At 38.4% G+C, this 26,936-nt stretch overlaps 2 protein-coding genes across 7 annotated transcripts; one reads left to right on the forward strand and one right to left on the reverse strand.

The window, feature by feature from the left end:
• On the reverse strand, positions 1-26,936 carry CTNNB1 (catenin beta 1). Of its 6 annotated transcripts, XM_081345041.1 has the most exons (18): positions 26,700-26,883; positions 25,315-25,331; positions 24,807-24,849; positions 14,962-15,020; positions 13,990-14,217; positions 13,660-13,913; positions 13,314-13,552; positions 13,027-13,228; positions 12,473-12,617; positions 11,712-11,815; positions 10,000-10,338; positions 9,630-9,788; positions 7,074-7,193; positions 6,185-6,335; positions 5,988-6,109; positions 3,319-3,379; positions 911-1,132; positions 1-742 (listed from the first exon to the last, which is right to left on the reverse strand). In XM_081345041.1, exons 4-17 carry the CDS (start codon positions 14,972-14,974, stop codon positions 924-926), a joined length of 2,346 nt encoding a protein of 781 aa, XP_081201167.1. In that variant the 5' UTR covers positions 14,975-15,020; positions 24,807-24,849; positions 25,315-25,331; positions 26,700-26,883; the 3' UTR covers positions 1-742; positions 911-923. The 6 variants fall into 6 exon arrangements, with proteins under 6 accessions (XP_081201167.1, XP_081201168.1, XP_081201166.1 ...); XM_081345042.1 differs by lacking the exon at positions 25,315-25,331 and having other exon boundaries at positions 26,700-26,869; XM_081345040.1 differs by lacking the exons at positions 24,807-24,849; positions 25,315-25,331 and having other exon boundaries at positions 26,700-26,936.
• Positions 3,411-5,286, forward strand: LOC308678140 (glutamine amidotransferase-like class 1 domain-containing protein 1). Its single transcript, XM_081345045.1, has one exon. It carries the CDS (start codon positions 3,711-3,713, stop codon positions 4,365-4,367), a length of 657 nt encoding a protein of 218 aa, XP_081201171.1. The 5' UTR covers positions 3,411-3,710; the 3' UTR covers positions 4,368-5,286.

Here is a 26,936-nt window from a genome sequence, read left to right on the forward strand (position 1 = left end):
TGAATTAAAAGTTTACTTTAATTTTGAACCATCTGTATAACTGTTTTCATGAAGCATCTGTATCACAGCAGGCTACAATATTGGATAAAAAGCAACTGGTAAACTGTCCAATACAAGGTTCCATACAACTGTTTTTACTGGCCTCTATCCAGCATTTCCAGATAAAGTTTTTGATCAAAAACAGGAAATAGATCCACCTGCTTATTTTAAGCATATTAAAAAGGAAACTAATTGGACCATTTCTATTTGTCTAACTTTTTTATACAAAAGGGCTACACAATGTTACATTTTTCCGAATACAATCAGAGTGATTATGAATTAGTGTTCTACACCATTACTCAATCCTTAAAAATCAGAAATTGCTGTAGCATGTTCACTATAACTTAAACACAGACTTAAAAACCCTACAATTACTGCAAAAGAGAAAACTACTATGAAAGCAAGCAAGATCAGTACCATTACAATTATTTAAAAATTAAAAAAAAAAAGGTTTTAAACAAGCAAGGCTAGAGTTTGATAAATTTCGTTTTGTGATTCATTCTTGTGCATTTCATGAGTCACTCCCCAAATCCATTTGTTACTCCTCGACCAAAAGGACCAGAACAAAAAGTTTACTTCCGTTGTTCCCATAGGAAACTCAGCTTGGTTAGTGTGTCAGGCACTTTCTGAGATAACCAGCCCACCCCACGAGCATTCTCAGCAACTCTACAGGCCAATCACAATGCAAGATCAGAAAATACAGCTGTGTAAAAGAAAACAAAAGTGAGAATAATTATTATGAATACTCATGTTAAAAATTGTAAAAATGTTTACATCTCAAATTTGACACTTATTTCTGATCAATATGAACCAGCCCAAAGCAGTTCCTCCCTGCCAGCCAAGTCTTTAGATTGTAGATACAGTTTCTTACCTAAAAGGATCGTTTACAGATCAGTATCAAACCAGGCCAACTGATTACTGTCACCTGGAGGGAGTCCATCCATAAGGTCCTGGGCATGTCCTAGATCTGGTAGCCCATCAACTGGGTAGTCCGCACCAGGGTGATGGCCACCCATTTCATGTTCCATCATTGGGTCCATACCCAAGGTATCCTGACCATATCCTCCAGAGTGGAAAGAACGATAGCTGGGATCTAAAAAAGTTAAGGTGGCAGAGGGAGAAGCATGTCAATATGTTAAATGCAACAGAAGTTCCAGATATCAGACTGCGACTTCCATAACCTAGCTATACTGGTCATTTTCTAGACCAGATTTACATAGATAAAGCATGCTACTGTCAGAAGCATAAACAAACTTCAGCCAAGTTTGCATACTGCTGTAAACCTAGTAGACAGACCTTAAATACAGACTTTTAAATATGCCACCAGATAAGCGTGTGGCTTGTTCTTCATATTTGTTCAGCTGACATGTCTAAAAATATGCTGATATAAATAAATCTGTACTCTTCACGTTAGAATACAAACAGCTAACATTGCCTTGGTGAAGTACTCACTAAGGTTTCAACACACATTGTACAGTCATCAATTAGCGGCCACTTGTTCAAAGACTGTTCAAAGATAGAACAGCAATAAAAAAGGAAACTTATGGCTAGTGCTTGTAGTTGGCAATTGTCACACAATTATGATGGTCGCAGTACCCTATGGTCAAGTGATTACCATTCCATTCCCATTCCCATTTTGCTTCTGACAAGCAAAATTAATAGAGAAGACAGCAGGATGTTGCAAGTTGTAGTCACGTGACATCCTACTGGCTTCCCCACTGACTGATAAAAGCTAGCTTTTATCATTGTTTCATCATACAATACAAATAACTACCGTATTTTTCGGACCATAAGACACACCTGACCATAAGACACACCCAGTTTTTAGAGCAGGAAAACAAGAAAAAAAAATATTCTGAACCAAATAGTAGCAGTATACTAAAACAGGGCTTTTCAACCTTTTCATCCATTGTACCACTTTTAGGACAAGGCAATGTCACCCAGCAACGTGTCAAAAACTTGACACCCCCCCCCCAAAAAAGGAAAAAAATGATAAAGTACAGGTAGTCCTAGACTTACAATGATTCACTTAATGACCATTCAAAGTTACAACACTAAAAAAGTTACTTATGACCATTTTTCACACTTATGACCGTTGCAGCATCCCCAGGGTCATGTGATTTACATTCGGATGCTTGGCAATCGATTCATATTTATGATGGTCACATTGTTCCAGGGTCATGTGATTGCCTTTTGCAACCTTCTGACAAGGAAAGTTAGTGGGGAAACCAGATTCACTTAACAATCATGTTACTAATTTAATTTCTCTCTCCTTCTCTTTCTCTCCCTCTCCCCCTCCCTCTTTCTCCTCTCCTTCTTTCTCTCTCCCTTTCCTTCTTTCCCTATTTTTCTCTTTACCTCTATTTCTCCCTCTTTCTCTCTCCGTTTCCCTCCCTTTCTTTCTCCTTCTCCCTCTCTATTTTTCTCTTTCCCTCTATTTCTCCCTCTCCTCTATTTCCCTCCCTCTTTCTTTCTCCTTGTCTCTCTCTCCCTTTCTCTCCCTCTTTCTCTCTCTCCCTCTATTTCCCTCCCTTTCTTTCTGCTTCTCTATCTCCCTCTCTATTTTTCTTTCCTTTTATTTCTCCCTCTTCCTGTTTCCCTCCCTCTTTCTTTCTCTTTCTCCTTCTCTCTCCCTTTCTCTATTTTTCTCTTTCTTCCGCCCCTCTCTATCTCCCTCCCTCTCCCATTGTCCCTTCCTTCTTTCCTTCCTTCCTTCCTTCTTTCTTCCTTCCCTCCCTCTTTTTCCTTCCCTCTCCGCGTTAGAGCAGTACCTACGGAGGCAGCCCTGCGCCCCGGCTTTCTCTTGCAGAAGGCAGGCTGAAACGGAGCAAGGAATGCGAATCGGCCGATCTCGCGCTCCTGCAATCTCCTCCACTCGGTTTCAGTTTCTCTTGCTACAAGAGAAAGCAGGCTGAAACGGAGCGAGGGAATCTCCCTTGCTTTGTTTCAGCCTGCTTTCTCTTGTAGCAAGAGAAGCTGAAACCGAGCGAAGGAGATTGCAGGAGCGCGAGATCGGCCGATTTGCATTCCTTGCTCCGTTTCAGCCTGCCTTCTGCAAGAGAAAGCCGGGCCGCAGGGAGATTGCAGGAGCCAATTGTAATCTCCCTTGCTTTCACTTGTGGAGGTTGGGGCTGGCCATACGGATCACCTTTGGACCATAAGACGCACCCTTGTTTTCCCCCCCAAAGTCTTATGGTCCGAAAAATACGGTAAGTTAATTATGTCAGCTAGCTCACATTCGATGTTTTGAGTCAAGTCAGCTGCACAATTGATACATACCATCTGGGCGATAGCCAAGAGGTTCTCCTTGAGCACCAATGTCAAGTCCCAAATCAGCACTCTGTAAAGATATGAAAAATGACATCTGAACTAAAGGTATCTTAGTTTTAATAAACTGGTTTACAGGTCATAATTTCCAAAAAAAATAAGTTATTTCTATTGTAGACATAGAATGGACAGATCCAGTTACTTTTCAGTCTTAGAATAATGAAGCCAAATACCTTGTTAAAAAAAAGTTTAACATTACTTTTTCCATGCAAAATTGTTCCTGTCATATTTGTCATACTGTTAAGGTTGCTTTGCTTTCTTATATAACATTTTATAGGCACATCAATTTGAAAAGTATTCCAGTGATTTAACTTTGCGGAGGCTTCCGCCGGGCTAACTCCAGCATGTCGGAGAGGCTCAGCAAGCTGACGTGCCTCATTGTGGCCAGCGCCACTGCTGCAGGTGTATCAGCTGATTCTTTCTTCCACTCTTTTACATTGGCCAGCTCTGCTTTTAATCTACAAGTTGCTACCCCAGGGGGGAAGCCAATTGACTTTGTTGGGGTTAATGAAGCAAATATGCGTTGGATCCAGGATTTTCGTATGAAATCCTATGCAAATCCGGGCAAGTTGGAATCAACAGATGGTGCAAGATACCATGCTTTGTTGATTCCTGACTGTCCTGGTGCCTTGACGGATCTAACAAATAGTGGCTACTTAGCTAGAATATTGCAGCATTTCAGTTCGGAGAACAAGCCTATTTGTGCTATTGGAAATGGAGTTGCTGCCTTATGTTGTGCCACGAATGAAGACAAGTCTTGGGTATTTCAAGAATACAGCTTAACAGGGCCTTCTGTCTATGAACTTGTAAGACTTCCTAGTTTTGCTAGTTTACCAATTATTGTTGAAGATTTTTCAAAAGATGCTGGAGCTACTTTTAGTGCCAGCAAGGTAGATGCAGTTCATGTCGTGCTTGACAGAAACCTTGTCACTGGACAAAATGAAAATTCTACTGTGGCAGCTGTGCAGAATCTTATTTTTCTCTGCAATGGCAGAAAATGACGGAAATATCTCTGTGACTGAGCAGAATAAATGAACATGGAAGAATTATTTGACTTGTGAAAATTGCTAACCTTTCATTTATCAACCAAAAGAGAAGAACACAGCTGATTTTTAAAGGTGGCATTTTGTAGCTCAAGAACAAGCAAATAATATTCTTAAATTTACATAGTAAGGCCTGACTGTTATCAGATGTGACAGCATTCATAGACATTCATTGTTTGTATGAGTCTAAGAATAATATATTTTCTCCTACCTCCCACTTTCATAAACTAAGGATAAATTGATTTGAAAGATTTCAGTTACAATCCCCTTTGTTTCTGAACTTCCATCAACTGTAATCTGTTTAAATCATTTCTTCTTAGCTAAGTTTCCCATTGTGCTTGATCTGGGCTAAGTAAGTAATCTGATAAATCAAGGCTGAATCTATTAGCTCTATGTTATCATTTCAGATTGTGAATTAAGTTTCAAACTATGGGACTATAGTGACTTTTTTCATATATAGGAATACATGTTGTAAAGGTTACAGCGAGAGATACTAGTAACAAGTGAACTTCAAGAAAAGGAACAATTAACTCTAAAAATAATTTTACAATGGGACAGGGTAGTTTTATTTAATAGAGATGTTTAGTATTTTCCATGTGTTCATTTGTTGTAGCATGACAATAGTGGTTCATTTATTTTGCTTACTATAGAAAGCTTTTGATTGATTTAACTTTGCACTGAAGATTAATCCACACAGAATATAAAAGTAATAGCTGGCAAATAAGCCAAAGACAGATGAAAATAAGTACTAGGAACTCAATCTAAATCCTGATTATTAGTTTGCTGTTTATCTGTAATATTTGGGTTTGGCTAAAGAAAATAATAAATAGGGGAGACATGATAGCAATATTCCAATATTTGAGGGGCTGCCAGAAAGAAGAGGCGGTCACTTCCTGACAGTGAGGAAAATTAACCAGTGGAATAGCTTGCCCCCAGAAATCATGGGTGCTCCATCACTGGAGATTTTAAAAAAGAGGCTAGACCCATGGTGGCGAACCTATGGCACACGTGCCACAGGTGGCATGCAGAGCCCTCTCTCTGGGCACACGTGCCGTCAACCCAAGTCCTAGGCCTTCAGCTGGGTTTTATAAAACATTTTTGCTTTAGGCCTCCACCACCATGTGCAAAAAAAAAAGGTTAAATCAATCAATTTCAACTTCTCGTGAGGAAAAAAAAATCTTGCAAAGTTGGAATTGATTGATTGAACTTTTTAGTCCCATCCAGTCTGCCGTTACCAGTGCAGCCAAGCCCACCCAATGGCTATGCCCACCCAATTGGCTACACCCAGCCAATGGGCCATGCCCACCCAGCACCCGACGATACATAAGTGGGTTTTGGGTTGCAGTTTGGGCACTCGGTCTCTAAAAGGTTCACCATCACTGGGCTAGACGGTCGCTTGTCTGAGATGGTATAGGTTCTCCTGCTTGAGCAGAGGGATGGACTAGAGGACCTCCAAGGCCCCATTCTATTCTACTCTATTCTACTAAAATGTTTAATTTGAAACTTAGTATGAAATTTAAGGAGAATTCTATGAATAGGAACAAAGTCAAATGGAGACAATTTAGCATTCTAACCCACCTCATTCCAAGCCATTGGTTCAGTCCTAAAAAGAGAACTGGTCAGTTCCACTGACAGACGTTTCTTATAATCCTGGGGTTTATCTTCAGACATTCTGAATAACACTGCAGCTGCATATGTTGCTGTCCAAGGAAAAAAGAATGTTAGCAGAGAAACTTAAAATCAAAGCAAAGTGAATCCCTATCTATTTCACTTACCCACACCCTCGTTTCTAGAATGTAGTAGTTCTGTTAATGGTGCTGTAGCTCCCTCTGCTTCAATTGCCTCAGCTGCTTCTTTGTCTTGAGCCAATTCACATAGTACACCTGCAGCTACTCTCTGGATGTTCTCAATAGGGGAATATAGCAACTAGCAGTAGGAAGAGAAATAATAAATTTGGGGGTGTTTTTAAAACACAAATTATTAGTAACTAGGACTCCATGTCTGGCTATTATCAAGAATCCAAGTTGTGGTAGAAACCTTCGTGCTGAATATTACAACTATACTACAACTGCAATGGAGCAAATAAATAATGCATCCCCTGCAGGTAGTCCTGACTTATAACTGGTCACTTATGGCTGCTTGAAATTATGAGGGACTCCCAAAAACTACTTAAAACATGAAAGATGTGAAGTCCTAATTGCTGTCCCATCACATGACTGCATTTGAGTGCTCAGCAAACAGCCTGAATTTGCAGTTATTTGCTGCACCTCCCAGTCATGTGACAGCAATTAATGTTTTTGCTGGAAACCAGTATTTACTGGTTTCTGGCAAAACCACCCTATAGCAAACAATGGGTTCACTTAACAACTGCTGCAGAAAGGATAAAATAGGGCACAATTACATGGAGATCATTTAATGACCCATCATGACTTTTGACCAAAATTGCAGGTTTAATTATGGTCATAGGTCAAGGACTATCTATGCTCCCTTAGGATCTATTTCCACTGGAGATTTCAAGCATATTTTCAAATTACTTTACAAGGAACACCAATTTTTGTATTGACTACCAATCTCTGAACTCAGATCAGGTTTTAAAAAAACATATGCAATGTACTTTCATTAGATCATATCTAGTTTTAATATCTGTCATAATATTTTACTTACCTGCACAAAGAGTGGAATGGTGTTTAGACCCCTAATTACAATCCGATTGTGGACATCTCTAGCTAAGATATGAAGAGCTCCAGTGCAGCCCTCAACTATTTCCTCCATACGCACACCCTCCTGTACAAAAACATAAGCCAAGAATGGCTGATCACTATTAACATAACATTAATGTTCTTCCTCATCAGATAAACATTTTCGTTGAGGGGTTGATTTTTCTACTTAAAAACCTTAAGAGGAAAAATCAGCTGAATTTATTAATGGTTTAATGACATCTAATAAATATTCTGTCTTTTAGCTTCTTACTCCCAAAAGAAATAAGTCATCCAAAATTTTCATTACTCTATTTGGGGGAATTTGGAGATGTGCACATGGCTTTGGGCCTCACAGAGAGCCCATGGGTTCTATCTAATACAGTCCATTAAGCCAATAAACATCAATGTTTTTCCCCCACATTGCAATACAACTTGTGAATTCAGCTGCAATGAACTTAAATCACCTGGAACCTACAATGCTCTGGGTACAAATCTTTGGAATAACTTCATCTTCATCATGACTACATCTTTACTGAAATTTACTGCTTAAATGTTCTTGGTTGCCTATAGAGAATTAATATTAACAGTTTATCAATATTTTAACAAGTAAAAGTTATTAGTTTAACTCCTATGAGATCAAGTTCTGAAAAGGAAAATCAGCTGAACTGGTTTTAATTTTAAATTTGCAATAATCCTCAGGAATATTATTAACTCTTTTTAAAGCTGGAGATACTATCTGATACTAGAGTTCACCTATGTAGATGTTTCACTGAATAATCAGAATTTGAGCACTGAGTTATCAAATCTGTAAGACTGCAGTTAAAGCATGAAAAAACAAAGCTTTGATAACAACCATGTTTTTAAGGGCTACAATACATATCAAAATTATTCTAATGGGTATACATATTTATTAAAGCGTGGAGATTATGAAGATCATGCCAGAACACATCTTCACACATTAACAGCATAAACCAATTGCACAAAATCACTTTATGAATTTTGGTAGCATTATCGTACAAAGTCTGAAAAACTGGAAATACTGTACCCTATAGCAACAAAATATTTTCTCTTTGCTGTCATCTGATGGTCATCAGTTTCTTGTATTATTGTCTGCTTTAGTAACAGATGGACACATCTACTTATAAACCCTATTCACCTACTGAGATGTCAAATGTACCATATTTTCTGGCGTATAAGACGACTGGGTGTATAAGACGACCCAACTTTTGAGACGATTTTCAAGATTTGTCGTCTTATACGCCGGAAAATCAGCGAGCCCAGGAAGGCACGCCCTCCCCTCTCACTGTGGAGGAAGCAGGGCAGGCTGGCGTCTGGCGGGAGCCGGCAGGGCAGTCCTGTGCACGCGCGCGCTCCCCGGCTGTTAAGGAGCACTCCTTAGCAGCCGGGGAGTGCGTGCGTGTGCAGGACTGCCCTGACGGCTCCCGCCCGACGCTCTTCCCTCTTGAGGCAGCATCCCCGAGGACTCCTAAGGAGCCGGGGAGCGATGCTGCCTCAAGAGGGAAGAGCGTCGGGCGGGAGCCGGCAGGGCAGTCCTGCACACGCACGCACTCCCCGGCTGCTAAGGAGTGCTCCTTAACAGCCGGGGAGCGCGCGTGTGCACAGGACTGCCCTGCCGGCTCCCACCAGACGCCAGCCTGCCCTGCTTCCTCCACAGTGAGAGGGGAGGACGTGCCTTCCTGGGCTCGCTGATTTTCCGGCGTATAAGACGACTGGGCGTATAAGACGACCCCCCAACTTTTGAGATGATTTTCATGGGTTAAAAAGTCGTCTTATACGCCGGAAAATACAGTACTGAGGATATTGTGATCTAAGATTATCATGACCCAAATAATTTTAAAAATCTTACACAGTACATGGGAATGAGTACTAAGCCTCAAGCCCTTAGATTTTACAGTATTTATAACATGACATTTATTTTTAAAATTTATATAGCTACTCATATCATAAAGCAAGTCGTTCTGATAGGTAGACCTCATGTAACAACAAAAATTGGGACCAGAATTTCTATCACTAAGTGATGCAGTTGTACACAGCAATGTCACATGACCACACTGCTTAGCAATGGAAATTCCAGCACTTCCATTCTCAATTAACCAAATCACATCAGTACTTTAAATAAGGGTTTCACCTTTGCGACCTCCTGCCGGCTTCCCTATTGACTTTGTAGGAAAGCCACAAAGAAGGGCACTAAATGGCAATCAGCCGATTTGATTTAGCTGCTTTAAATGTAACAGATTTGTTATTTATATACTAAAGCAGGGGTCTTCAAACTTGGCCCTTTTATGACTTGTGGACTTCAACTCTCAGAATTCCTCAGCCAAGTTTGAAGACCCCTGTACTAAAGTTTACTTCACAAAATACTAATTTGTAACAAATGGATCAATAACCAGGGTTGGGGGGAAAAATACTTGGTTGACTAATGTAAATAGAATTTGAGATCTTTTCTACCCTGAATCCCTGCATTACTAATTAATGACATTCTGCATCAAGAATCACGTACCACAAACTGCTGTTGTGTACCCCCCATTGAAGTTCGACGTTGAGTATCTTGATGTGCTCTAACTAGTAGCTGCACTAATCTTGGTATTGCCCCTTGTTCACGTAACGGAGCATGATTTGCTGGGCAGAGAGCAAGATTACGAATCAAGCCAACAGTAGCCTGTAAATGTAAGGAAAGCAATTAGAAAGAAATGACATGTTTCACAGTACTGCAGAATTTAGCTCCACAACTCAAGCCTTTAAAAATAATTTTAATTCATTGCATCATCCTTTTAATAAAATTCTTAGAAGCCTTCTAGATTTTGTGCACTTCATCCTCCCCAATTCAAATCTAAGATGATACTGATAATTCTGTTACCAAATCACCTTACCTTTATAAGAGGCCAGTGGGATGGTGGATGCAAGAGTTTAACCACCACTGGTAGACCATAATGGAGGCGCACTGCATTTTGGGCCATTTCAGCTTCCTGGTGCCGACTGGTGAGGTGGCGGAGGGCACAGATAGCTGGCTCAGTGATGTCTTCCCTGTCACCAGCACGGAGAACTGTGCGCACAAGGGCTTCAATTCCACCAACTTGGCACACCATCATTTTATTCTTGTAGTTGTTGCAAGTAAGATTGGAAAGGATGCCAGCAGCACAAGTCACCACATTGATATCATCTGATCCTAAAAGCTGCACAAGTGTTCCCAAAAGACCTTCCATGCCTTCCTGTAAGAAGAGATGTATTTAATATCAACTTTTCTGTAAGATCGTATGCTACTATATATGCAATTATAGCTTGACTTATGAACACAAGTCTGGAATTTTGGTTCTAAGTTATAGTGGTTGTTAAATGGGTCATCACATGATCATAAAAGTCTCGTTGCCATGGTCATTAAATGAATTACATGGTTAATAAGTGAATCAGCATATCCAATGGATGTTTGTTGCTATTTTCTGCTTGAAAATGGCAAAAACATGGGAAATCACAGTCATCACAGTGTCCGCAGGATGATTAAACTGGTTGTAAATGTAAGCCAGTTGCCAAGCACCCAAAATGCAATCACATGACTGAGAGACTGGTAGTAGTAATTTTGTGGAGTACCTTTTTTAAAGTTTGTCATAAATTGAACTGTTGTTAAGCAACTGGTCCTACAGCAAGGACTACATTCCAGATTTGTTTGACCTACCCTAGATTATTGGTATTTTGGCAAAGATACCCTCACCTGTGGCTTCTAATAAGATAGCTTTTTTGTTTTGTTCTATCAGGATCACAGTTAACAGTCATTCAAGGAACAACAACTTCTTATAGGTGTAAGTCCTCATTATGTTTTCTAAATAAAGGAACGTTAAGGACTTTGTTGTATTTTGAGATAATAAGAATAAGGAATTATTGAGGAATACTTAGAACATAAAGGTAAATGTTTATTTCTAAGATGATTAGAACAAATTAATAGGGGAAGCCTGTTATTTCAAGAATATTTTAAATTCATTTACACCTAATTTATATATATCACAGAAATGCTTACAGCATTATCGAAGTTGTTTTTATAAGGACATATAGATTCCAAATAATAAAGTGATCATAAGAGCTGGAAACTGATATATGTTTCCCCTGATCTTACACATTTCAAATTAATCAGATAATTACGCTTTTCACTTAAGAAAAACAAAAACTTAATATTATCTCAATTGTACAATGTGGATGAAGTTCTGATAGTATGTCACAACCACGTGGCTTGAGCCCAAAGATAACTTTTTATTATGAATAACTAAGCATTTATGTTTTTGTCTTGTGATTTCAATCAAATCCATAAAATTATAATTTGTCTTTCAATTAATTAATCTGGTTCAACATGAAAACAGGAAATTACAAAAGACCTAAAATTATGATGAAAATCTTATTTAGCATTCTGCCTGAATTTATCATTACGTTGTTCCCTAGAACTATCCATTAATTCAAATGATTTTTTAAAAAAGATCATTTCAGTTTTGAGCAATACCACAATATCATATCAACTAATGCAATAAAAATACGTTTTAAATACCAAGACCAGTTTATAACAGAATATTAACAATCTTTGAAAGTTCCCAACCCTTACTTGCTTAGTTGCAGCATCTGAGAGATTTCTAAGAGTCCATAGACAATTCTGAACAAGACGTTGGCTTGGATCTGTAAGATGGAGTCCCAAGGCTTGCATTCCACCTAAAGATCAATTAGGATTTACTATCAATATTTCAACCTCTCATTATGAAGGAAATAATGTACTTACTTTACTGTCATCTCTGTATGCATGTAACCATGATGAAATTAAAGCGTACCAGCTATTCAATGTTCAAGGAACTGTGTAGAGCAGTTAGTAGTCTCAAGTTCTAATCTGATTCACAATTCCACATGTATACTTGCAATAGGTTCTCACCACAAGACGTGCACTTCTGACTGTTAACACGTTCCATGTTTGACAAACTACTAAGCCATTAACTGGACCACAGTAATAGTTACAAAATTATGAGCCTAATCTTTCCAAAAGCCCAAATATTTGGACAGATCAAAATTATTAAAAATATTAAGAACAAAAACTGCAACAGTAACACCAAAAATGTACTATATACCTTTTAACAGCAATTAAAATTTCAAGAATATTTTTTTGGGAAAAATGTCGGCTATAAATAGTTTTTAGTTTACTTAACTGACAATATTTTTGTTAAAAATACTTATTACTGATACATTTCACCCACTTTACAATATTCCCTATACAGTATAGTCATTTTATTACATATTCCCTGCAAAGGTAATTTTAGTAATTTTTGCATAAGTCCAAAACAAAAGCAGTCCTGATTTAATGAAAACTGAAGCACTTACCAGCTTCCACAATTGCTGGTTTGTTACTAGAACAGACTGATAGCACTTTCAGGACTCTACTTGTGGTCCACAATAATTTCTCATAGGTATAGGTCCTCATTATGTTTACTAGTGCCTGGGGTCCACCACTTGCCAAAATAATTAGCTGCAAAAAAAAGGCTTTAGTAAAAGAGCAATATAGGCTAAGCAGTATAACCTTTTTAAAGATGGAACTGCAATTTCTTCCTGCTGTCAGTATATCTGTACATATTAAAGTAGAAAACTGCATTTTCTCCTGAAATATCGTAATGGTGGTATGTATGTAATAAATAAATATTTTTTATTATTGACCATTGGCTAATCTCCCAATACCAATGACAGTAATTCTTTCTAATCCTATTTAATGATATTATGTATGCATGAGGTTGAGGTCATTTGCATGTGAAACTTGTGTTTTATTACTGATGTAAGGGCAACTACTCTTGAAGTTCAAATCATACACACAAGAACAGAGAATGGGATTACCTTAGTAAATTATTTTGTAAAATTCACTGCAAAATATAATTTAGTATTACCTTGCTTTCTTGATTACCATATGCAAGAATCTGAAGACAATCTGTTGTAATTGCCAGAAACTTAACGTTTGTCTTGTTGAGCAAGGCAACCATTTTCTGTAAACCTCCAGCTAGACGGACAGCCATTTTAGCACCTTCCTGATGCAACAGAAGATTGTGCAGAGTAGTAATCGCATAGAAAAGCACAGAATCCACTGGAGACCTATAGACAAAAGTCAAATTAACAAATATCCCACCCAAAGCCAACATATAGTGCATAAATACATCAAATTAATTAATTTACATACCCGAGCATTTTAACCAGAGCAGGAATACCTCCCGATTTGAAGATTGCCAGTAAGCCTTCACGATGATGAGATAGGTTATGTAGTGTACCTGCAGTACAACGGGCTGTTTCTACATCATTTGTATTCTGCATAGTACGCACAATTGCAGAAACCATTTGGGGAGAACGCATGATAGCATGACGAGAAGCTTCTTTTTTGGACAACTGATGAACCATAACTGCTGCTTTGTTCACCACAACCTAATAAATGCATTGAAATTTAATATTTTCAAAATCCAAAAGTCAGTCCACTAAGTGATGCCTCTTAGCAATCACAATAAACATAAGCTGAATCAATGTGCACATACCTGGTCCTCATCATTTAACAATTTGGTCAATTCTGGGATGGCACGAGTTGCAAGCTCTGCATCATCTTGGTAGTTTATCAAATTAACCACAGCATGTTTTAACATCTGGGAAGGTTCGGCAAGTCGCTGTACATTTGTTGGATGTGCAGCATCAAACTGTGTTGATGGGATTTGCATGCCTTCATCCAACGTTTCTGGGAACATGGCAGCACGCACTCTCTGTGCTCGAGTCATAGCATATTGTCCATCAATATCTGGAACAAGAATAAGCTCTTTTTAATCTACTGATATGCATTTGAGTGATTAACACGATCCCAGAATTCTACTTACCAGCTACCTGATCCTGAGTGAAAGACTGAGAGAATCCCTGTTCCCATTCGTATAGAACTTGGGTGGTATCAACATCTTCCTCTTCAGGGTTTCCCTTGCCACTCAGAGAGGGAGCTGTGGTTGTGGCCCCAGAGTGGATACCAGAGTCTAGGTATGACTGTTGCTGCCAGTGACTGACAGCTGCTTTTCGGTCTGGTTCCATTGCCATATCCAATTCCATTAAGTCAGCTGCTGGCAATAAAGTGGTTAAAAATAAGTTGCTAAAGTAACAGAAAACATTGGGAAAAATTTTGTTACAATTTTAACTTAGAGACAAATTGCATGCTAGATATAAATTTTCTTTACAACTGTAGAAACATTATCTTGGAAAATTCTCTTTTAACAGTGAAATTATACATTACCTTACAAAAACCTTTTGTGATAAATTATGGGATTTCCTTTCAGAGTATAAGAGATGACTATATTACACTGGGATGTTTGTGGTGATGGCTAAGGGAAAAAAAGGCAGTGAGAAAATGGGGCAGATAAACTAATGGGATACATTGTGCTGTGAACTGTACAGGGGAGGAGGAGGAGGTGACTGACATTAGCTTTGCCCTCTCTGCCCCATCCAGATTTCATTTTACCTGAAATAAAAACGAGGGTTCTAGATTTCAGTTCTACTAAAGCATGACTTATCAGAAATAATGTGGCATATTTGGAACACTGTGGTATGTTTCATATCCAAAACAACTTTTTCCCATTAAAAGTGCATACCTACTTTAAAATTCCACTTAAGGTTTAGTGACTGAGCATTGTTCTGTTCATCATTAAACATCAAATCAAGCTAAGTTAAAACTAGTAGAATTTTAGATGTAATTTCATATATAAATTCAATTTCTCACTATTTATAAGAACTGAAAATTGGCAATTACACCCAAGTGATCACAAGTTATTTAATTTCCATTTGCACTTCATTACACTAATCCATACCTTGAGTTGCCATCTTTTTTTATATATGCCAAGAACTGGGGTCTGTTGCACTTCAGACCCTAAAACAGAAAGACAGAAATATAATTAAGTTAATTTAGTTTTAAGTTTCTGCTTATAAAATCAAGTAAACGTTTACTTAAGAAGCAGCATAATTTATTTAGAGAAAGAATTCTTAATCTCATTGGGCCAAAGACCCCTTAAAAATCTGGTGAAATCTGATTCCTAAAGAAAAATAGTAAACACCTATTAGTATAATTGTTTTAAAGGAAAAACTGTGTCCAAATACAGTTATCAAAATATTAAACATTTAATACAAGTAATTTTAGATATATTGAAGTTAATGATTATTTTTGGAACCGAGAAACAATAAATTGCTTTATTGCCTACATTCATTACTGAGTTAAAGCTAAATTCAGTTAAAGTTTAGTAAAAAAATAAAACAGTGATTTCTTTTCCTATCCAAGTTGTCAACTCTCAAAATTTATGGACCATTTGTTAAAAACTCTGATTTAGAGGCTGTCAGACATACAAAGCTACTAGCTGGACAAATAGAATAGAGCTGGAAGGGACCTTGGAGGTCTTCTAATCTAGACCCCTGCTCAAGCAGGAGAACCTATACCGTCTCAGATGAATGTCTAGCTCAGACATGTCAAACACAAGGCCCGTGGGCCGGATCCGGCCCGCGAAGTGGTTTCATGTGGCCCGCGAAGCCATCCTGGAAATGGTGAGGGAACGGCCCCCACTGCCTTGGCCCTGGCCCAGAGACCCTCCTTCTGCCACAGACCCTCAGATCTGTCCCACTCCTGCCCAGGCACCCATAGGCACCCTTGATGCGAACGATGTAGAGCTGGCCACGCCCACCCAGTAGGCCATACGCACTCTAGCCACGCCCACCCAGTAGGCCACTCCCATCCAAGCCACACCCACCTGGCCCCCTGAGGGCAACCGCAATGCTGATGCGGCCCTCAATGAAATTGAGTTTGACACCCCTGGTCTAGCTGCTTCTTTAAAATCTCCAGTGATGGAACACCCACGATTTCTGGGGGTAAGCAGTTCCATTGGTTGGTTGTCCTCACTGTCAGGAAGTTTCTCCTTAATTCTAGGTTCTTCTCTCTTTGATCAGTTTCCAACCATTGTTTCTCGTCCTGGCCCCCTCTACCTTGTGGCAGCCCCTCAGATACTGGAACACTGCTATTATGTCTCCCCTATTTCTTCTTTTCTTTAGACTAGCCCAGGGGTAGGCAACCTTGGCTCTTTTATGACTTTTGGAATTCTGGGAGCTGAAGTTCACAAGTCATAAAAGAACCAAGGTTGCCTACCCCTGGACTAGCCAAACCCAAGTCCCCTAGCTGTTCTTCATGTTTTGCTCTCCAGGCCTTTGATCATCTTAGTGCTCTTCTCTGAATTTTTTTCCAAACTCTCAACATCTTTTTGTGATATGACGACCAAAATTGGCTGCAGTATTCCAGGTGTGGTCTTACTAGGGTTTTATAAAGCGGTACTAATACTTTGCATAATCTTGATTCTATGCCTCTGTTTATACAACCCAGGACTATATTAGCTTTTTTGGTTGCTGCTGCACACTGCTGGCTCATAGTCAAGTGATCGTCCACTAGGACTCCAAGGTCCCTCTCAGTTAAGCCAGGTCTTGCCCAATCTGTATTTGTACCTTTGGTTTTTCCTGCCTAAATGTAAGACAGTTCCTCAAGTTAAGTTTATTTTGCTTCCTTCCAAAGGAAACCAAGCCCAAATAGAGTACGTCATGGAACAGCTTATCAAAGAAATGGGATAAGGACTTGAAAAGATATAGAAAAGATTGGTATAGGAAACTCAGTTATACTCACATTCTTCTGGACAAAAAAGCATATATCTCTAATATGCCCTTGAAACACTTTATATATCAAAATAATTTCCTTGCTGTCATATTTCCAAAAGTAAAACTTTCTCTCATACTCTAGGAGTATTTGGGGAAGCATTACTGACATTGTAATAATTATGCAATATCTCCCACACTCAAGTTATTCACAAGCCATGTTAAAAATTCATTTTTAACTCAGCTTGTGAATAACTTGAGCATAACACTGAATAACGTTAGTGTGAATAACTTTAGCATAGCATGGAACTCTTAATTGCTTTCTAATCCAGGACTTGTAGTAGATTATGTATACTGGTCTGCAAGATAAAATCAAGCAAGTTTAAAAATCAAGCAAGGAGATACCTAAAAAACAAAATATACATTTAAGAGTAAAGCAGCCACAGTATAAAATCTTTCAGTAAAAGATGTAGACTTTGCAAAATAGTATTAGGTATAGAAATACATTTTAGGAGCTCCCTAAAATGTAATAAAAAGTGATATATTACTATACTATACTATACTATACTATACTATACTATACTATACTATACTATACTATACTATACTATACTATACTATACTATACACCATTAAAGAACTAAAGAACTAAATAAATAAGGAAGGAAGGAAGGAAGGAAGGCCCCAAGATCAGCCAGGTGGCTCTATGCTTATAGCAAAACTAGAATTTATTATGGTCTCCCAGTTTGTAAACTTCTTGGTTTTTAGCATAGTGCCTTAACCACTACACTACATAGAATGAAGGCTACTGCTAAGCTTGTAAGCCGCCCTGAGTCTTCGGAGAAGGGCGGGATATAAATGGAATAAAAATAAATAAAATAAAATAAAATACACCAAACTGGGTCAATTTGATTTATGAAATACTTTGACTACATTTTATGTTTTCTATGTCACTTCCAATTATGTTGGCAAGATATTAATTTCTGATTACACAACACACACACACACAGAGCTTTCAAATATTCAAATCTGAATCAAGTGAAAACTTCTACATGGAACCCTCTAACAAGAAAATCCTGTAAGACAACTGAACTAAACCTGTTCATTAATTTGTTAACCAGTCAATCCAGATTTTCAATAGAAGAATCTCAGCAACCATATCTGACTGTTGAGGTATTCTAAATGAAGCTTCAATTTACAACTTTGAATATTATAAATGTAGGTTTTTGAAAAAACTGGAAACTCGTCTGTCTAGATTTCCTCAACACAAGAGGTGTGTTTAAAATACTCTTCTTTATTCAACAACTGTCCCTGGACTGTACTCCAGACATGTTACTGCTTTATTTTCTTCGGTATGAAATTATCAGCAGCACACTCTGAAGAGTTAAATAGTATTATGTTTAATTAAACCAGTAAGGCAAAATCATCATTTGTCACATTTAAAAAAAAACTCTTCAAGGCAAGAAAAAGTTTTTAAGCTAAATAAACTATAACAGGGTAACTTTACAACAGCACTAAAAAATGACTTATGACCATTTTTCACACTTATGACTGTTGCAGCATCCCATGGTCAAGTGATTTACAATGGGATGCTTGACAACTGAGTCACATTGATGATGGTTGCAGTGTCCCGGGGTTATGTGATCTCCTTTTGCAACCTTCTGACAAGCAAGCTCAATGCTAGATCTACTTAACAACCATGTTACTAATTTAACAACTGCAGTGATTCACTTAACAAACATGGAAAGAAAAGACATAAAATGGGGCAAAACTTCTCATTTAGCAATATAAATTTTGGGCTCAATCGTGGTTATAAGTCAAGGATTACCTGCACCCTATCATTGCATATTACTTTTGTTTTTAGTGCTGTATATATTATTTTATTTTGTATTGTAAACTGTCCAATGTTTGTTTTAAGATGGGCAGCTATATAAATGCAATCATTATCATCCTACAATTTCATATTAAATCTCAAATATCTTTAAAATTAAATTATCACTATTTACAATGTACTGCTTAAGTTCCTCAGTCATACTATGCAACCTGCAACCTATGCAACCATACCATGAACCCTGATGTTTGCAAATCATGACTTGGAAATTGTTAAATATCATTTAAAAATTTTATTCAATAAACAGATAAGCAAATAAAGATTTTCTCAGACTAATAAGCATGTATTCTCCACATAAACCCTAATTTTCTCATCTGGCCCAAGCAGACGTTGCAATAATGCTTTTAGTTTCTAACTGTAGGCATAACTATAAAAAAAAACATTCACCACACACAGCGTTTCTGTGGCACACTAAGCACCATGCAAACTGGTTGAACAAGTGCCAGAGGCCAACTAATGGATTACATCATCAAACTATATTCTGTTTAATTCTCCACCCATGTAAAAATTAGTAACTATGCCTTTTTTACTCCCTTTCTCTACAAGCCTTTTTCATTTAAGAAAAAATATTGTAGTTCTATTTTAATTTACTTCAAACGGACATTCACTAGTACTGTATTGTTTAAGGGAAAGCTAACATAACCAAAACATTTTATTGGCGGAAAAAACTATTCCTCATAAGTTACAAGCACATTATTCAAAAGATACAAATAAATCTACTTTAGCCATGAATGTATTTTTTTATTTAAATCCTGCCTTTATATAGGAGTTCAAGGCTTTCCCTCAATTTAATTGTCTTGAGGTACTTAGGCTAGAAAGTATGATTGGTCCACTCCCAGACCAGATATTGGCACAACAAACCATTTTGTCTCCAACTCCCTTTCTTCTCTCAACTGAACAAAGGAAAGTGGGACGTACTGGTGCAAATGAAGAGGTAGTTTTGGTTAGATCAGATTTCAGGAAACTTGTATTACTTTTAAATAAAAATATTTTGGATTTCAAAATAACTAACATGCCTGTATTATTGCAGTGCAATCTATATGTAAGCTCTATTTTTTAAAATTCTATGTTAATGTTTGTCTGAATTAAATATTAAATATTTTAATATATGTTTTCTATTCAATACATTTTAGAATGGAGCTTTTAATGTAAAGAACCAATATTTCATTTCTATAAATATTATGACCAATAACAAATTAATAAAATATATTTTAATTCAGTAAGATGGTCTTTAAAAATATGCATTGTAAATAACTAAGGGTTTGTGTTTTACAGACAAGCACACCAAAATGTTCTGCTTTGTAGTTTTTATGTTACAATCTGAAAAGGGCAGGTGAGATAAAATTTATCTATATATCCCAGAAAATTTTCATGAAGAAATATTAATATTCTGCATAACTTATGGTAAAAATGGAAACAGAAAAGATTGCAATGTCCACATCATAATGACACTTATGTTTGGGATAGAATATTTTGACTTTATTTTACTTGTAAAACTAATGAGAAAACATCAAATGTTGATGTTTCTGATTGACAGAATTACAACTTTTAATTTGCTTTTTAAACTCCTCACTTCATCTTTCAGTGTTCATAAATCAGACAGCAGAACATGATGTTTGATTAATACTGATCAGGCATCACTTGATTGTAGCCATTATCTTTAAATATGTTTTAAAGAAGAGCAACAGACTAATAAAAACACAGCTTAGCTTTCCAACTAAGACAGGTTCTATGATGAATTATCTTAGAATATAATACCTATTAACATCAAGAGTAACAGCCTAACAGGATTAGTCAATAGTTCCATAAACAAATCAGTACCTAAATCTCCTGCTAAAAAGGAAAGGAAAGAATTAGATATATCAGCATCACCCTCAAAATGTCATTTGGACTCATTTTATCAGGGATGCATGGTCACAGTAAGCAATGGACCTGCCATAAATATATGCCATATAACTATCAGGGATGACCCTACTCTTAAAATATTTAACCAATACTGGAACAAAGTACTCATCAATGGCAACAATAATTTTGAATGACAAACAAGCTCCTTCAAGCAGGTAAGTACAGTACATTTTATCTGAACCTCTCACTTGATACTATCTGTGGATACTAAAAAAGACTAATGTATTCTATCTCCCAACTGTTTAAAATGACATTATCTTTTCTGGAGATTCTTTTCAACTCCATCTGTCTTTTGGTAAAAGTTCTTCTCAAAATTATAATGTGCAAGTGTCTACAAGGATGTTTTAAACAAAATTGGAACAGCCTGTCTTCATTATTAGCATATGGGATTAGCAATAGCGCTTAGGTTTGTATACTGCTTCACAGTGCTATTCAGCCTTCTCTAAGCTGTTTACAGTCAGCTTATTGCCCCAACAATCTGGGTCCTCATTTTACCAACCTCGGAAGGGCCCGTGAGGATCAACTGCTGGCAGTCAGCAGAATTAGCCTACAATAAACCACTGCGCCACCACTGCTCTTAACACACGTATTTGAGGTAACTGGGAACAATGCAAGTTCAAATTTAGGAAGTGTATACTATATAAAAACTGAACAAAATAGGGAACAGAATACATGATTGTATTCAGAATATACGATTGATTGATTGACCATTACCCTCTTTCATAGGATCAAAGTTGGAAGTAGCCTCAAAAATTATCTATGTACAATTATCTTGGTACAAGACGTGGTAAAGCATCTAACCAAAATCTGCAGCTTCAAATCACTGGTTCTGATCCTATCTTCCAGGGCAAAAGAGAAATGTTGAACTAATCTGCCCTCTAGGAAAGATCTAAACAATTATTCTGATATTATTCTGTTCCAAAGATTCTAGGGTTTTTGGAAGGGTGGTTAACTCATGTCCCCTTTCTGAGCCCTCTGACTTGTTATAAGGGAAAAGGGGGTACTTTATCACTGTTTATATTGTAAATATTCAGTGTTTATGCTGCTGAAATTGGCACACAGAACTGGATGTGAAGATTATGACAAACTGATTATATGCCTAGCAGTTTAGATGATGATGTCCTAGAAATATCGTATACCCTTTGATCCACTTAGAAATTACTGTTTCACTGCCCTCCCAAGCTGAGATTAGGAGCTACTAATAATGGTGATTTCAAGGTTAAACATCTAACTGGCAAGTTCAGACAAAGTGGGTATTGTACCCTAAAAATAATAGCTAGGCCCCATACTGGGAAACTGTGCATTCTTTCTAGAAGCAGGAAAGACTAACATCCATCCCAGAAACCAATTATGATTTGAAAGGGACAACTATTAACCCAAATCCAAAGTTTATACAAGCTTTGCAGATTGAGTCTCTGCATGCTGTCTTTCGCAGGTCATTTAGAAGATCTGTGTAGCATCCAGCCACCACAAAAAAATAAATACTTCTAGCAATCAAATCTGCTAGTTCAAAAGGGGAGTGAGAATAAATATGATGAAGAACAGGACAGGTAATAAGAACTCCAGATGTTAAAATTCTTTGTATTAGGGAGATCTATAATGCTTTAAATTTGCAAAGATTGGAAAACCTCACCCCTCCACCCCCTCTCCACTCAGCAGAAGCTGGCCAAAGAAATGCATCAATTCACTTTAAGCAAGATGAGACATTTTTGATATTTGTTTCTTTCATTATACGGGAAGGGAGAAAGCTGAGAACATGGCTGCCATACCTGTAATCATTCTCATTCTTCATGTGCTTTCCTGCACATACCGCTGTTTTCTTTCCTGTCTTACGTGTGTAAAGGACATTAAGCAGACAACCATTCCCCCAACCCGATCAAGCACTAGCCTATAGTCATAGGGAGACATTCTTAAAAGTGCTGTCCAGCCGCCATTTCTAATTTTGGTCAAGATTTCTGAGATCTTCCTATCTGACCACTGCTTCCTCCTTTCACGTGTGCAGGACTGCCCTGCCGGCTCCCGCCCAACGCTCTTCCCTCTTGAGGCAGCATCCCCGAGGACTCCTTAGGAGCCGGGGAGCGATGCTGCCTCAAGAGGGAAGAGCGTTGGGCGGGAGCCAGCAGGGCAGTCCTGCACACGCGCGCACTCCTCAGCTGCTAAGGAGTGCTCCTTAACAGCCGGGGAGCGCGCGCGTGCGCAGGACTACCCTGCTGGCTCCCGCCAGACACCAGCCTGCCCTGCTTCCTCCACAGTGAGAGGGGAGGGTGTGCCTTCCCAGGCTCGCTGATTTTCCGGCGTATAAGACGACTGGGCGTATAAGACGACCCCCCAACTTTTGAGATGATTTTCATGGGTTAAAAAGCCGTCTTATACGCCAGAAAATACGGTAAACCAGTAAACATTCAATTGATAAAATAAATAATCATTTAAAGATTGGAGTGGGGGGGGGGGAGAAGAGACCATGAAGTGCATTGGGAGAGGATCTTATCTTAACTGAATAGCTTAACTCCAGAGTTATATTCTCCCCTTTGGGGCTCCAGGCCAACTAGCACAGCCCTATAGGTCAGAAGGCCTGGATAGGAAGCAGGATATTCCAAAGGGAAGGAGGCATGGCAGAAAAGGCTCTTCTCCTGGACCCCACTAGCCAAAATTCCTTAACAATAATGCCCTTTCTATTGACATGGGTGCGGTGGACCAATCCCAATGGAGTGAGAGAGCCTAGAACCATGCCATGAAGGCTTTAAAGATGATAAATCAACAACTTAAATTGTACTTGGAAGCAAACCAGCAGCCAATGCAGCTTGTAGAACAGTAGTATATGACCCAACCTAGAGGCCCCAAGAACTACTCATGCCACAGCATTCTGCACCAGTTTTAATTTCCAAATACTCTTCAAGGGTAGGCCCACGTAGAGTGCACTGCAACAGTCCAGGCAGACTAGTTAGGTACCAATAGCTTGCATAAGAAATGTTATTTTTTCCTAATATGGAAATCTGATTCCCTATTCTGAAGATCACCATTACACTGCCTACAAAACCTCATTGTCAAATGGGGAATGTGTTTTCTTTTTTAATCTTCATGATTTAGCACCAATAACTATATTCAAAAACAGTTAAAAATTATGTAGATTCCTGTTACTGGTATTTGATACTTTAGTAGCAGGCCTACCATATATTACTTATGTTGCAAGAGACCAATGACCATATTAATTAAATCACCTATTTACTACTGCAAAGGAGAAGTGAGGCTAGTTCCAATGCAATAATTAAGAAGGAACTGTTTTATCTGATACACAAAGAATCCACTATAGCTGAAATAGTATGAAATAAATTGCACATTTAAATGTAGATCTTCTCTCCCTTATCAATTACTATAAAATAGCAATATAATATGATTGTAAAAATTCTATAGCATGGATTACAAATTGTAGAATCACTAAATAACAAGTAAAAAAACCTCAATGAGGCTATTTGGCAAAATCTCACATTTGCTCTGCTATATTATTTCATAGAAACAACTGAAATAGTAAATACTCCATTTACTCCATGAATATAAAGTTGGAGAATCCTTTCAATGTCCTCAGGTATCTCTATAAGCTAGGGCTGGATAGGTTTGAGGTGCGTAAAATATGGAGCTTTTAGGAGTTCATATAGGAGATTTCTCTCAACAACTTAAAAGAGGAGAGAAATTATGGAAGTCCATTTTTTCTGCCGTATATTCCTACTATGACTCATCACTGTTAATGCTGATTGTAGATGTTGGGAACTCTGCATTATACCTCTGACAGGTTTCAAGTTCCTCAGTCTCAATTACAAATCTGTAATACAGCTAACAATGGAATATTTTAAATAGTTAAGAAAGGAGTAAACTTTTCTATTCTCAAATTTGGAAACAAAAGTGGTAGAATTATCATTTTTTTTCATATATTTCACCAACTACTATTTCCAATGAGTCTTGTAAATCAATTACTACTTAACAAACAAGGCAGCATTTAAATTCTATCTTAAATAGAACTGAGCATAGGGAAACTTAAAAAACACAATTCATTTTGAACACAAGTAAAGTTGGTACGCACTCATATGTCAATTTGTGGAACAAACTAAAATACTGTGTTACATTCTAATCCTCACTACCATTGATGCCTGCACATACTGTTCTAGACTTATTTTCATCATCCAAAAACCAATTTTCTGAAAGTGCACAAAATGCTGTAAAATATGAAATATGAAAGCTTACCTAATATATATAAACTAGCTGGAACATGTTCTGAAACAGCATTCTATAATAAATTTTGAGGATTACATTATACATTTTTGTCAAAAGCTGTACCTAACTTTCAACACTACAAGAAAATGCTGCAGTGTCTCTCAAGTCAGATTGTGTTAACAAATCTAATATTTTTCTCCTATTTCTCATTCAAAGTAGGATCTAGAGTTAAAATCTGCTTTTAGTTAAACAGAAGATACTATTAAATTATTAATTTCACAATAAACTTTTAAATGCATCCAAGGAAAGAAAAATCCTGTTTTGTTCAATGACACTTTTATATAGAATTTTACACATATTCTATTAAGGATCAAATTAAATTCTATTTTATTTTATTCTAAATGCTTATGATTTCATTACTTATTCATTTTAACTGGGGGGAAGACTCTTAAGACTCAAACCCATGATTGTTCAGTACAGTATTAGCAATAATCAGGGGCAATCTAAATTTGTAGACAATAGATACTGTTGCACTTACATTCTTCCTCTATAAACCTTCATTTAGGAAAAAAAGAAGTAACATTAAAAGATAACCAAGCAACGACACTTAATGTTAGTGTTTTATTAAAAAATGCCCCAGCAAACTTCTGAGTAATAATAAACATCAACACAAACTGAAGTTTCTTATGGAGGAATCTTAACTATGCCGGATCTACCCTATTAACATGAGGGCCTCGGCCTTCACACCAATCAGCAAAACATCTTTCCTTCAATGCTGGAGAAACCCTTCATTCTTCTCCCCCATCTTCGCCGCAGTTACCCATCTAACTCTTTAAAATGTCTCGGTTACACCCGAATTCAAAACGGCGGAAATTCGAGACGTCCTATGTTAAGTAGAGACCGCGGCTCCTGCAAGTTATGCATTCAATCAAGAAAGCAGTCGGCAGTGAGAGAGGTATCTATGCTTCTAAGTGCAAAGATACCGTACAGACTATTTAAACAAACCGAGACTTCCCCCATCTTTTTAGACTGACTTTGCAGACTGAAGCACGAGTAAATGTAAAAGGAACGCCTTCAGTCTCAGCAGGTCCTACAACTATACCGCCGCGCCCAACATACCCGTAGTTCGAGTCGACACTGCATAGGAAACCCCCGCCCCAAATTCAGCCTCGAGCGTGGGGGACTCTGCTAGTTTCGGTCCTCCGGCAACGTTTCCCGCCTGGCCCTACCGAGTCTCATCTTGCCGAGCACATCAAAATACAGGACGCCGCCTACCTCCACCGCGGCTCAGCGTCTTCGCCTTTCTCAAGCGGACTACTTCACCACCCAAAATCCTTCCATGACCCAGGTTTACTTCTGCAAGACCGCTCAAGGGCCCCTACGCAGGAGGGATAGCAGGAGTGTAGAAGTATCGTGGAGAGACTCCCGGCTCCTTAATGACAAAATTCCAGCCCCCCATCCCGCACATGAAACCCACCCCCGCCGAGTCTCCAAAAGACACACGGGGTCCGGAGAATCTTTCCCACCACCTTTCACGGACACTTTGGCTCCCGCCCTTGTTGATTTAGTTTAAGTAGCCGAATCTTTCAATTTTCATCATTAAAAAAGATATCGCAGGAGTTATTTACCCCACCCAGTCACTTCCTGTCTGGACAAACATACTCCATCTTTCTCCTCTACCCCCATTGACGCGACCGAACCGACCCCGGGACAGGAAAAGCCGCCCCGAGACCCAACTCAAGTTTCCGTAAGGAAGATAAAACGGAGCCTCGAAGAGGCACAAACACTGGCGGGAAGGCGAAGCGCAAGGTCCCGCACAGGTCGCGCCTGCAACTATGACTGCCTTTGTTGCTCCTGCTATTTTTCTGGGCAAGCAAGGGCCACTCAGAGTTTCCACCTTTCCCCTTTCTTCCGAAGTCGTACCGGTCCTCGCCGTCCGCCGCGGCCGCTATCGCCAAACCGACCGAGAGTGTATGCGAGAGAGGCTTAAAATGGCGCCGTTCACAAGGAGCTTCTTATAGCGACTGCAGGGACTCTATTGTATCCTGCCGCCACCTCGCCAGGCCTTGAGCGCAGCATTCCACAGGCAACCCACCCAGTAGCGCAGAGGACGCGCGCGCACACATACACATACAAAAGGAGTTGGAGAAATAGTGCGCC

This window comes from Vipera berus, assembly GCF_964194415.1.
Source record: "Vipera berus genome assembly, chromosome: Z".
NCBI lineage: Eukaryota > Metazoa > Chordata > Lepidosauria > Squamata > Viperidae > Vipera > Vipera berus.

Bases quoted from the DNA above. Each gene is read 5' to 3' on its own strand.
- LOC308678140 (XM_081345045.1), top strand. From the start codon at position 3,711: ATGTCGGAGAGGCTCAGCAAGCTGACGTGCCTCATTGTGGCCAGCGCC.
- CTNNB1 (XM_081345039.1), bottom strand. The intron at 12,618-13,026 runs GTAATACTAAAT...TTTTTTTTGCAG, and splicing joins ATGGTAATCAAGAAAGCAAG to CTAATTATTTTGGCAAGTGG. The intron at 3,380-5,987 runs GTGGGTTAGAAT...ATATCTTTACAG, and splicing joins AACCAATGGCTTGGAATGAG to AGTGCTGATTTGGGACTTGA.